The following is a 12,671-nucleotide window of genomic DNA, read 5'->3' on the forward strand; positions in this document are numbered from 1 at the left end:
ACAAGTGCAGGAGGAATAACCATGAATGAACAGCTGGGTGCAGTTTCCCAAGTTTCAAATCTGAATGGACTGGTAATGATATTATACAAGGGTAACTGTGGGTCCAAGAAGATGTTGAAATGCATGTACATGAACACACAAAATATCAGAAATAAAGGAAAGGAGTTTTCTAGCCTTGGGGCAGCTTGACTTGGCCAAAAATTAGTGGCATCAGCTAGATCTAATGACAGGGAATGATGCAGTTACAGTAATGAATGTAAGGGATATTGTATTTCTGGAGAACATAGAGAAAATAGGGCAGGAAGAGGGATATTATTAATGATAGCCAAAGAACTTCAACCTATAAAAATAGCAGTTAAGGAAAATTGTAAATCTGAGGGAAATGGTTCATTTGAGACTGTCTGGTTGAGAGATCAATAGGACAAAACATTGTTGGCTGCTGCTATAGACCTGGAGATCAAGATGATGTGGATGCCATACACTGGCAGATTAGTATGAGTGCAGACTGAACAATTATTGTGAGAGACCAACTATGGTGAAATAGATTGGAAGGAGGAAAAGACACATGGCAAGATGGAAATGGAATTAATAGAGTTACCAAGGGTTTGAGTGTTGGAAACTGGTAAAAGCATCAGAAGATCTATCTATAACTACAGTAGTAACCATTTTGTCTTCTGGGAGGTTGCTGAACATGTTGAATTTTCACTCAAGAAAGAGTTTATGTGGAACTATAAAGCTGTTAATTATGACAGACTTAGGAGGCATCTTAGAGAAGTGCCATGGCTTGAGAAGCTGCAAGGAAAGGATGTCAATTATGTATGAGAAGTGGTCAGTGATTGTTTGTGAGAGGCAGTATCAGACCGAACACTCAGGGTTAGGATGATAAACTGAGTAGTGATTAAGTGGATGAGTAGCAATATAAAGCAAGAGTTGCAAAAAACAAAGCATTGTGGAAGGAATATAGAAGGAATATAAACAAAAAGGTGATCAGCATGCTAATGATACAAAGTGCAGGCAAGAAGAGTAACTAGTATGGTAAGGAAGGCTAAATCAGATTGAGAGAAAATTAGCTAAGCTGGCCAAAGTAAATACAAGTTTTTTTCACTATGTAGTAAGTAAGAGAAAGAATGATTATGGAAGGAAAACTTTATTCAGTGCTGATGGTAGGAAAGTGACAGAAGCAGAAGAAATAGTTAAGTTACTAAGTGATCATGTTACAAGGATATATCATCCAGGCAGTAACTGCAGTTATTGATGTGATAGAGGCTGATGTGAGAACTGAGGTACTCAACATACTGAAAAATATCAATGTGAATACAACAGTGGGACAGGATGGCATGTCAACTCATATGCTACAAGAATATGTAAGTGAATTGGCAGTTCAACATCTGATGGTGTTTAATCTCAGCTCTAGTAAGGTTCCAAGGGAGTGGAAATAGGGTAAAATAGTTCCATTACATAAAGGTGCCTCCAAGAAAGAAGTAGCAAATTACAGACCCATTAGTATCTCTGGAGTGGTGGTTAAAGTACTGGAAAAGTTAGTTAAAGGTAAAATTCAGAAATGGGCAGATAGGAATATGATATTGGAAGTTTTTTTTCACTTGGTTAGACTATAAATTATATATTAAGTTTAATCCTTTATCCAAGAGTAAGCAAACAAAGTTTGCGCCTGAAGTATCTTCATGACTGGGACAACTCGTGGCAAAGGTGGAATGATCATAGCTTTCATTAGTATCCCATAATGCAAAGCACATCTCCTTGCAGACATGTGTAATGCTATGCATTATGGGAAGGATCGCTACCCAGACCGGTTTCGATCTTTATTGAGGTTTCAGTGGAAGCCAGACCCAAGGTTGAAGCAATGCAGAAGTCATATTTCCGTATGCCAGTTGCCAAAAGGTGTCATACTTTATTATTAAATTACTTTGGATTAGAGAAAGATGTTGGAAGTTTTTTTTCACTTGGTTAGACTATAAATTATATATTTATAGTCCCATAATGCACAGCATTATACATGTCTACAAGGAGATGTGCTTTGCATTATGGGATACTAAGGAAAGGGATGAGAACTCAGTCCACCTTTGCCATGAGTTGCCCCAGTCATGAAGATACTTCAGGGCCAAACTTTGTTTGCTTACACTTAGATAAAGGATTAAACTAAAAATATAATGAATATGATATTCTATAGGGCCAGCACAGCTTTGTAAAAGATGGGTCCTGCCTTAGTAATTTATTCACATTTTATAATAAAGTAATAGCAGAATTAGATAAAAGTAATTTTATCTAATTTTGCTTGGTATTTTGCAAAGGCATTTGACAGAATATTACATGGAAAACTATTACATAAGTTGGAGCAAATGGGGATGGATATGAAGCTGGTGACTGACAGACATCAGAGGATGGTGTATGAGAGCCATTACTTTTTAATTTGTACATTATTGATACAGTGGAAGATTTAATTGGGGAATAGGGGGAAGAGAATTCAGTTTTTTTTCTCTCCTGACAATGCAAAACTTGGGAGGGCAATGGTTGATAAATTATCCTGTGAGATGATTTTAATAAATTGGCAGTGTGGGCAAAGAACAGCAGTTGAAAATTAATCTTGTAAAAATGCAAGGTAATGTACTTCAGGATGAAAGATTACATACTTTGTATGATATTGATGGTAATGGATTACAGGGAAGTGACAGGGCTAGGGATCTGAGGTTGATGGTGAACAGAGATTTGAAGTTCGTAGGAAATACCGAAAAAATCTGGATGTCGAAAAACACATTAACAAGTAAAGATAGGAAGGTTATTATCTCTTTATAAGGCTATGATTCAGCCACATATTGACTTACGTGCACTTTGATATATTGGAGATTAGGAGGTAGCAAAGAGGATTCAGAGACGAGTGACCAAGCTGGGTGCAGCTATGTGAAATTCTCCCAATAAGAATAGTCTGAATGTATGTGGACCGAAGGGGGGGGGGAACATGATCGAAACTTATAAGTTACTATAGGGATTTTATAAATATTGACAAAAGAAATATTTCAATGCATAAGGAGCATGGGGAGAACAAGGGGGGGGGTCACCCTGGAAGTTGTGTAAGAGTATGGTTAGTAAGGTGTACAGACTGTATTCTTTGCTTTTAGAGGGGTGAGTGGAATTGATTGCCAGAGGTAGTTATGAGTGCTCCAATGGTGAATAAGTTTAAGGAGAGGTATAATAGGTACTGTGTGAATAATGGACAGTGAGGATCTTCTGCAAAGTCTTTTGACTCTATTGAGAAACCCATATAATAACAAAAATAATTTAAATTACAAATAACACGTAAACTTTAAGCTATTTATTTTCAAATCAGGGTTAACCAAAATTGTAACACTTATAATTATGTTTTCCTGAAATCAGTATTTTTATACAACACTCATCATTCTGATGACTATTTCAAATCACCTTTTCAAAATTTAGTCATTGTATGATATTTTTTTAAATGGGGTGGGAGATATATACACATATGGTAATGCCACATTTGTCATATATCTGCTCTTTCTCTCACCCCCCTCCTTTTCTTCTCTTCAAGTGGTGTGTTCAAACACACGTGGAATATTTACTTGGATTTGTGTGCACACACACAAATCCAAGTAAATATTGACTGAAAGATGAGAAATATCTTTCAGTCAATCTGAAGGGTTAGTCACCAGGTGATGCCTGTTTTAGCAGTTGCTTTTGGTATATGGAATTTTTGAAAAATTCCTCAATCTGCAAATTTTATCATTTTCCCTGTTTTTATATTGTACAGTATCTGAGAATTTAGAACTGTAATGTCCAGGAAGTGGGGAAAAAAAAAAAAAAAAAAAAAAAAAAAAAAAAAAAAAAAAATCCTTTCTATAACATTTTAAGATCATATGCACAAATTCAACAGAACGTGCATGTCTGTTCTGTTGAGCCTGTCAAATGTTCCCATATTCTTATTGTATGAGGCTTCATTACCAGTTGACTGCCTCCTGAGCAATGCCTGCAATTTTCATGGTGGTTACATGCACATTTCTCACCCACCCAATAGCTGTCCCATTTCTCTGTTGTCTATCCATCCAAAAAAAAAAAAAAAAAAAAAAAAAAAAAAAAAATATATATATATATATATATATTTATTTATATTTGCAGGCGTAGACTTCTGTGGCTAATTGGTTCAAAAGATATATTTCGGTGATTACACCACATTTTTTATTATTCAGTTATACAAAATGCTGAAATAATAGTTCCCGACAAGTTTCGTAAATCGTAGGATTTACATCTTCAGGGGGTAAATAGTATAACTTAAAGTTTAAACAAGAGAATTAATAAATACAAATCATAACCGTCTGGCTATTCATAAAACTCAAATAACAGAATGCAGGTATAAAACGTTATTGATGTTGAACAATACTGGACGATGTCACGTGTTCTTGTTCTCGTTCATACAGTCCGAGCTCAGATTGAGGTAGATTTTTTATTAGAGCTGACCACACTTGATGGAGAATTAAACCTTGATTTTTATTGCATTGGGTTGGGTTTTTTTTTTAGCATATTAGCTTCTTTAAATTTTCTTATATAACTGTTGTTTTCTATGTATGACATCGTCGTTTTTTGCCAGAGTACACTGTGTTCAGTGGAAGTGGTATGGAAAGCGAGACCCATTTTTTGTTCTCTTTTGTATTGAGCGTCTTTTTGGTGTTCAGCCAGGCATATTTCTCCAGATCTTCCTGTCTGTCCTACATAGCAAATCCCACAAGAGCAATGGATTTTGTAGACTATTTTTTTAAGAGGATGATGAGGTGGTTTTGGTGGATGTAGGAATCTTGAGCTTTTTTCCATAGGAAGGAAGGCTACTTTTATGTTGTGTTTGTTCATTAATTTGGCTAGCTCTTCTGTAACATTTTTGATATAAGGAAGCGAGATTACGTTTTTGTTATCCTGTTTTCTTGTGTTGTTAGCTGGAGGCATTTTAAAGATTCTCTTGATGGTTTTTGTTTCATATCCATTCTGTTGGAGGATTTGTGTTATGTATTTTAGTTCTTCATTACATCTTTCTTGTATGCTGGAGATATTGTATGCTCTGTCTCGAAGAGTTTTAATTAAGCTCATTTTTTGTGAAGGATGGTGGTGTGAGGTTGCATTCAGAAATCTTCCAGTGTTTGTCGGCTTCCTATATACTGAGAAGGAGAGTTTACTTTCTTCATTAACTTCTAATAGAATATCCAGAAAAGGAAGTTTTTTATTTTCTTCTTGTTCTAAAGTGAATTTTATGGTGTTGTGCAAATTGTTGAGATAATCTTTGAAATTGATAAGTTCATCTGTTGTTCCATTGAATATGATGAAAATATCGTCCACATAGCATAGCCATATTTTTGGTTTTTTATGGTAATTCTTAAGAGCATTGTTTTCAAATTTTTCCATAAATAGGTTTGCTAATACCGGTGATAATGATGAACCCATGGCCAGTCCTTTTTGTTCTCAGATTCTGTCTTTATAGGTGAAAAAAAGTATTGTTTATACAATGTTTAAAAAGATTCAAGATGTCCGGAGGGAAGAGGTCTTCTAGGAGATTCAAAATTCTGATAATGTAAAATAAAAAAAACTATATATATATATATATAGTTTTTTTTATAAATAGTTCACCATCAATGTTTTACTACTGCCCTAGAAACCACAAATGCATGTTCTGGAATTTTTATCTGCAACTGGGATTTGGAAAAATATATACAATGATGTCAACTACACGACCCGTCTTGCAATCACATAATATGAAAGTTATTTTTTATTACTTTTTTTATTGTTTTACTTACTCAAGCTATATTTTTTGTTTGGGTGAACTGAACAAAGGAGAGACAATCTTTGAATAAAATTTATACTAAACTCTCACTGAAAGTTTTCCAGAGTTATTCAATTGCAAGTTTCAGCTTGTATAATAATTCAGTTTGAGGAAATTTGTCATCAAAGAAATGTAACAAATGCAAAAGCAACAAATATCTGTCTTAAAACAAGTTCAGAAAGTTGGTGAGTTGCAATGAAATCTTTTGACCAATATTCTGCACTTGAGAGTACTGGAACTCAGCAAGGACACCACTTTTAAGCACTATAGATTATTCATATTTAGCAGTGAAAAGGTTAAGGCAATGTTTATGGAAGATCTCGATGCTCTAATGAACGTGCACTACAAGGTCTGACAAATGAACAAGATTATTGGATTGGTGTGTACTACTACTCTCTTTCAGTACAATAGTTACTGTACTGGCTCACCTCCTTATGGGATTCTTTCAGCAAAAAAGTTTTAAATGCCTCGTCTTTAAAGTCAAAATTCTAGTTAAGATAGGTCAACTATATATCTGTAATTTGGTTCCACAGAGCTCCAGACTTCAAAAACACTTATCAGTCACCTCAATCAATATAAAGAGTACAGTTTTGTTGATGACAGAAAGAAAATGCATCACCTTTGAGAGAAAATTATGCTTCCAATCCCATACTGTCTGGCTTGTATTTTCAATATACAGTAATACCTGAGAAGAGATCTCCACACAGCCTTTAAAGGAATGTGGAGAACTGACCAGGGCTTCTGACCTAATGTCCAATCCTCACCTTCTCGTGGTGCACTCTGTTTGGTATCTATTTGGATACTGAACAAACGAGAATGGGCTGGCAATTTGGGATTTAGCCGACCAAATTGTATTCTTATTGGTTAAACCAAAATAAAAAATGATGGTACAACATGACAAAATTTCACGTCGCCCGGTTAAACAAGGTCCCCATTGTTTTCGCCAGGGAAAAAGGGCGAACAGCGAAAAGTCAGCTACTGGAACAAATCTGAAAACAAACCCCAACTCAACATCACCAGAGTTAAAGATCGGTACTATCAACATAAGAAGCCTGAATGGCAAAGAAATGGAGCTAGCTGAGGAATTAGATAAGTACCAGATTGACATAATAGGGTGACTGAAACAAAAAAGACCAAAACTGGTGAGATCTTTCTGAGCAATAAATACAAAATGTTATATTCAGTGGAAAGTAGAAAAAGTAGAAAAAGCCATCAAAGGCTTGAAATGTGGAAAGGCAGCAGGGGTAGATGATATTCGACCAGAAATGCTGAAGTATGGTGGTATAAGAGTCTTACAGTGGCTGCACTGCATAGTTCAGAAAGCCTGGACAGAGGGACGAATTCCCGATGATTGGAGTAGAGCTCCCATAGTACCTCATATATAAAAAGGGAAATAAAACTGAATGTGAGAATTACATAGGTATTTCCCGATTGAGTGTTCCTGGCAAGATCTATGCAAGTATACTTGAGAAACGGTTGAGAAGAATTGTGGAAGAAAAGCTTGGTGAAGAACAAGCTGGATTCAGGCCAAATAGAGACTGTCAGGATCAGATCTTCACTTTACGACAAATAGTCGAGAAACCATGGTAATATAACAAAGATCTGTATTTAAGTTTTGTCGATCTGGAAAAGGCATATGACAAGGTGCCAAGAGAGAAGCTATTCAATACGCTACAGTTATATGGTGTCAATGGGTCATTATATCAAGCAATACTTAGTCTTTATTTGAGTTGTGAGTCAGCAGTTAGAATTGAAGGAAGTACAGGAAGGTTTAATATTAAATCTGGTGTGAGACAAGGATGTACATTGTCCTCTCTGCTATTCATTATCTATATGGATCACATTATGAAGGAAAGTGGTATTAAACATGATATCAAAATTGGAGATGTTAATGTCAGCTCTTTGCTTTATGCAGATGATGTTATACTTGTAAATAAATCCGCTACAAGTCTGCAAGATTTCCTGACTAAACTGAATAACTATTGTAATAGATATGGTATGAAGGTCAGCAATAAAAATACAAAGACAATGAAAATAGGCAGAATCATTGAAAATGTCAACTGTGTTGTGAATGGAGAACCTGTGGAACAAGTAAAACATTTCAGGTACTTAGGCACGATTTTTAATGAAGATGGTAAATTAAATATAGAAATAGACAACAGAATCAGTAAAGCTGGTATGGTGGGAAGTCAAATGAATAAATTTATATAGAATAAGAGAGAAATTAGTCGGAACACTAAATTAGCTGTATACAAGACAGTGTTCAAACCAATTTTAACTTATGGATCTGAGAGCTGGGTCAGAAGTAAAACACTTGACCAAAAACTAGAAACTGCAGATATGAGAGTCCTGAGAAAGATTAGAGGCGTGAACAGATGGCATCAATGGCAATATCATATTAAAAATGCGGATATTTGGAAAGAACTTAACATTGTCAGCATCCAGGAATGCATTAGCAGAGCTAATCTCAGGTGGTATGGTCACTTAAAAGAATGGGTGAAGAAAGATTAGCAAAACAAGTGTTCTCTGCCAGGTTGGCAGCAAAACGACCCAGTGGAAGACCAAGATATAGTGGATTGATACGGTACAATGTGCCTTAAACAATAGAAATATAAAATCTGATAATGTTGGAGTCTTGACAAGTTACAGACTGATTTGGAGGAAAATTGTAGATAGGAAGTTAGTAATGATGTAATTTTTTCATGTAGTACTATCATATCCTGTACACCCCTTGAGGTGTACATGGCAGGAATTTGATGATGTATTCACAGTAAAAAGTTTAATAAAGATAAAAAATTAAATATAAATATTTTGGTTTAGGTTTCTTATATAATCATCAGCATGAAAGAATGAATCATTGAAAATTCAAAAACAACAACGTAAGTACATGGAAAGTGGTATCTTTGTGTAGTCGCAAGGGCACTTCCAACTAACAACAGAAGCACAAACAATTAATTTTCACACATTGTTTTTATAACATAATGTATTATATTATAGCATAACACATAAAATGGTTTAAGAAACTTAAACCGAAAATTTTTTTTATCCAATTTTTTACCTTTAGTACATCTGGGTAGATGATATCACACAATGCCATATGTTACTCACCCAGTAATTCAACATGAAGCATTAAACTTATTTAACCACTTAAATGCCTAGAAAGCTCAAGAAACAGCTGAGACTATGGTTTCTCACAGATGGTTTGAGAAATTAAAAAAAATAATAAAAATAAAAAGCAAGAATTCATAGTTATATTGATGAAGTGAGGCTGAAAATGCTAATGTCCAATTAGCAGCAGAATTTCTTGTACCATTTCAAGCTATATTGGAGTGCAGAAGATACCCAATGAATTTGGTATTTCAATGGTGATAAAAGACTATTCTGAACATGCTTGCCATCTAAATTTCAATCCCCCATGATGAGAAAAGTGCATCCAAGTTTAAAGCAAGCATGTTGATTGTTGCTACTGATGGGAATAAATGCACCTGGGTATACGAAGTTAAAAATCAATGCTTGTTTACCATCCTGAAATGTTTCATGCCATGAAAGGATTTTCCAACTCTAATTTGCACATAATATGGAAACCTAATAAAAGTCTGAATAGCAATGACTTTTTTTACCAATTGGCTTGTCAACTATTTTTGTCCTGCTGTCAACCCAAGCATTTTTGCTACTGAACAATTCTCCAGGCTATCCTTCAAGCATACACCAACCTTTAAGATGCACTTTTAGTGAATTGATTGAGGCTAATGATGGTCAATAACAGCTGACCAATGCATTCTGGAAAAAAAAAAATATGAACGCAATCAGCAATATCAAAAAAAGCCCAAGATGAAGTGACAGTGACACTGATGTTAAAGAGAGTGAAATTCTTGCAATAGCACAGTTGTTCAAAAGGCACAGACGAGCTTTGAAGAAGATATTGTTCAGGACTTACTGAACAGCTATGATGAGACACTAACAATGAACCCCAAGAGTTAGAGTAACCAGTAGTGAACAGTTCAGGAAATAACAGAGGCTTCCATCCTAGAGAGGATATAATCAAAAGAGATCTTATCTAATTGTTTCATGAAGTGATTCAAGTCATATCAGAAAATTATTCCAATCTTGGATGAAGCTGCATATAGTGAAGAGATCAATTTTAAAACACTTTAAACTCTTATAGTGAGATGCATCTCAATATAACAGTTTAAATATGCTATGGTATCATTCAGTGTGATTTTTCACGCTGAATGATATTGGTTTTCATACTGGTTTACTGTTTTACCTGACTTGTGCAAATATACTGATGCAAGTTTCATTTCAAATTAATTTAAACAATGTGCACTTCTCTTTAAATGTAGGAAGATATCCATATTCTCAATCAATCCACAAAAGGTTGTAAATCTATAATACACTGAAATGTGGATGAGCCTTGCTTTAAAGACCAAACATGGTGCTTTTTACCAAGTCATTTCAGGCCTCTAATGAGCAGAGTGGGGTACTCACACTAGACGACATGTTTTACTAGCTAAAGAATACTTCACAAGCACCCATGCCACTGTAAAATTCGAATCCAGAACCTATACTTGGCTAACCTTGTCAAAAAAAGACATTCCACTCATTTATTTCAAGCTCAAAATCTTCAATATATGTCCCAGGTTGTCATACCATTTTTTCAGCAGGGTGAAGAAGCCTTTCATGCTATTAACATTTTTTTTTTTTTTTTAACACAAAATCTTATTTCACCCTCCCACCTTTGATAATATGCAAATTGCCAGACAAAATCAGAAGTCAATGTAATTTGGGTAATTGTAAGATGAATCATTGAAAAAAAAAAGAAAAAAAGAAGCAGTTATGTTGGGGAAGATTGAGGGCATGAGAAGGAGAGAAAGACTGAAAAGAGTCAACTTAAAATTGCTGAAAGAAAAGAGGCATTTCTTCACAAGATCACAAAGAGTTGGAAATGATGGGATGGTACAAAAACAATATATAATTGCATCCATTCTATATACCAAATTACATAGCTTATTTGCATACAAAATAATATATGAAGTCACTGAATCAATTAATGATTCAGTGACTTTTTTTTTCACCATTGTTTATAACAAGTTTCAAAAATAGTTAATTTAGAAACTTTTACTTCCAAATTAGAACTTGTAAAATTAATATACTAACAATACTGAGTTAATTTATTGCCGTTATGTTTTATAAATGTACATGATAGACCGAGTTATTCAGATTAAGCAAAACGTCTGCATTTCCTTAAAGTATACATTGTCGGCATGGCACTAATGCATAGTTAAATAATTGTGGTCAAGATGTCTTTATTGGGAAAGTTATATTTACATGATTTTGTCTAGTGGAGAATTTGTGAGATGCATTCATTGCATAAATTGAAAGACCTGTAGAAGGAAAGCGAAATTAGTGAGCGAATTTGCAGTGTTTTGGGAGTAAGTGCAAATCACGTGAAAGTAGAGTACTGATAAAAGATTGGAAAATGTTAATATCAGTAATAATATTGAAAGTGTGGTGGTGTAAGGTTAGGAGAAGCAAGAAGACCTGAATAGGGAAACAGTATGTTTACATATAGTCCTTCACAAGACAAAGTGAGAGACTCAAAGGATCAGTTGAATTGGGGAAAAAAAAAAAGAAAGTGGTTTTTGAGGTAAAAAAGATCATTTTGACAGTAGGTGGATCTATTCCAACAATTTGAATGCACAAAATTCACTAGACTAACACAGATTTGTGCAATAAGAATTCTGTTTCCAATAAGAATCCAATTCAAGAAGAAAATGCTGTGCCTTTGGCGAGTTCTTGAGTTGAGGATAAAGTCCATTCTAAGCTGGCTCTAGACAGGCCAACCACTAATCCCAACTCTCAATCTCATCAACTAGGTTATGCCACAAACAGATCGAGTAAAAAAAAAAAAAATGTAAGCGCCAGAGATGGAGTTTCTCTTGCACCCAGCATACTCTCCAGATACAAAGCCATTTAGTTATCATTTATTTCAACTGATAACTAAATCCCTTCACAGATAACACCCTTGCCACTGCTGAGGTCAATAACACTTTTTTCCTTTTTACTTCTTCAACACCAGGCTTGTTTCCAGACATAGATAAAGAACACAGAACATCAAATTTTATTTTAGTAAATAATGTTTATAAATGTAATTTTATGAAGTGTCAAAATATCAAACTTCCAAAAACTACATCACCTTTAACTCCCTATAAGTAATAGGACAAAATTATCTTACCTACATAACTGTCGAAATTTTGCGATGTAAGAGAAACTGATCCGCTTTTTACAAGATGACAACACAAACCTAACTGCAGAAAAAAGAATTTCATAAATTTATAAATATTGCATTATTATAAAATTTGCAACATAATCAACAACAATAACAAAAAAATAAAATTATAGTTTTGATATTAATAAATGTAAGGCGCTATAGTTTCAGGTGCAGAGATATAAGGCTATGTACTTTACTGGCCGAGCTGTGCTTCAGGAAGTGGATGAGATACTGTAAACAGTGGACTAAAGTTCCGATGGCACATTGCAAGTGTTATACAGTAACACGTAGCAGCAATAGGTGCCATAGTACCAGCCAATGTATAAGGCATTGGTCAGACCACACATTGACTATTGTGCTCAAATTTGGTAGCCTAGTTTTCATTGTGATGGGGAACACTAGAGCATGGTTCTTAACCTTTTTTTGGATGGTGCCCCCCTCTCTCAATTATTTGTATGCCTTGGCACCCCCTGCTCAATTTAACATTAGGTTAATGACTCAATAAGATAATTATATTAGGCAAACCAAAATTACCACCAACATATCTGAACTGATAGTTAAATAAAA

General features: G+C 34.7%; 1 protein-coding gene across 1 annotated transcript in view; it reads right to left on the reverse strand.

The window, feature by feature from the left end:
* Positions 1-12,671, reverse strand: part of ERp44 (Endoplasmic reticulum protein 44) — a 196,800-nt gene that overhangs the window by 165,383 nt on the left and 18,746 nt on the right. The window contains exon 2 of the mRNA XM_090404875.1: positions 12,069-12,141. Coding sequence (XP_090261001.1) covers positions 12,069-12,141 — 73 coding nt within the window. The remainder of the gene's footprint in view (positions 1-12,068; positions 12,142-12,671) is intronic.

Source organism: Typopeltis vanoorti, chromosome 2 (genome assembly GCF_054136105.1).
Source record: "Typopeltis vanoorti isolate ZY-2024b chromosome 2, IOZ_Tvanoo_1.0, whole genome shotgun sequence".
Lineage (NCBI taxonomy): Eukaryota > Metazoa > Arthropoda > Arachnida > Uropygi > Thelyphonidae > Typopeltis > Typopeltis vanoorti.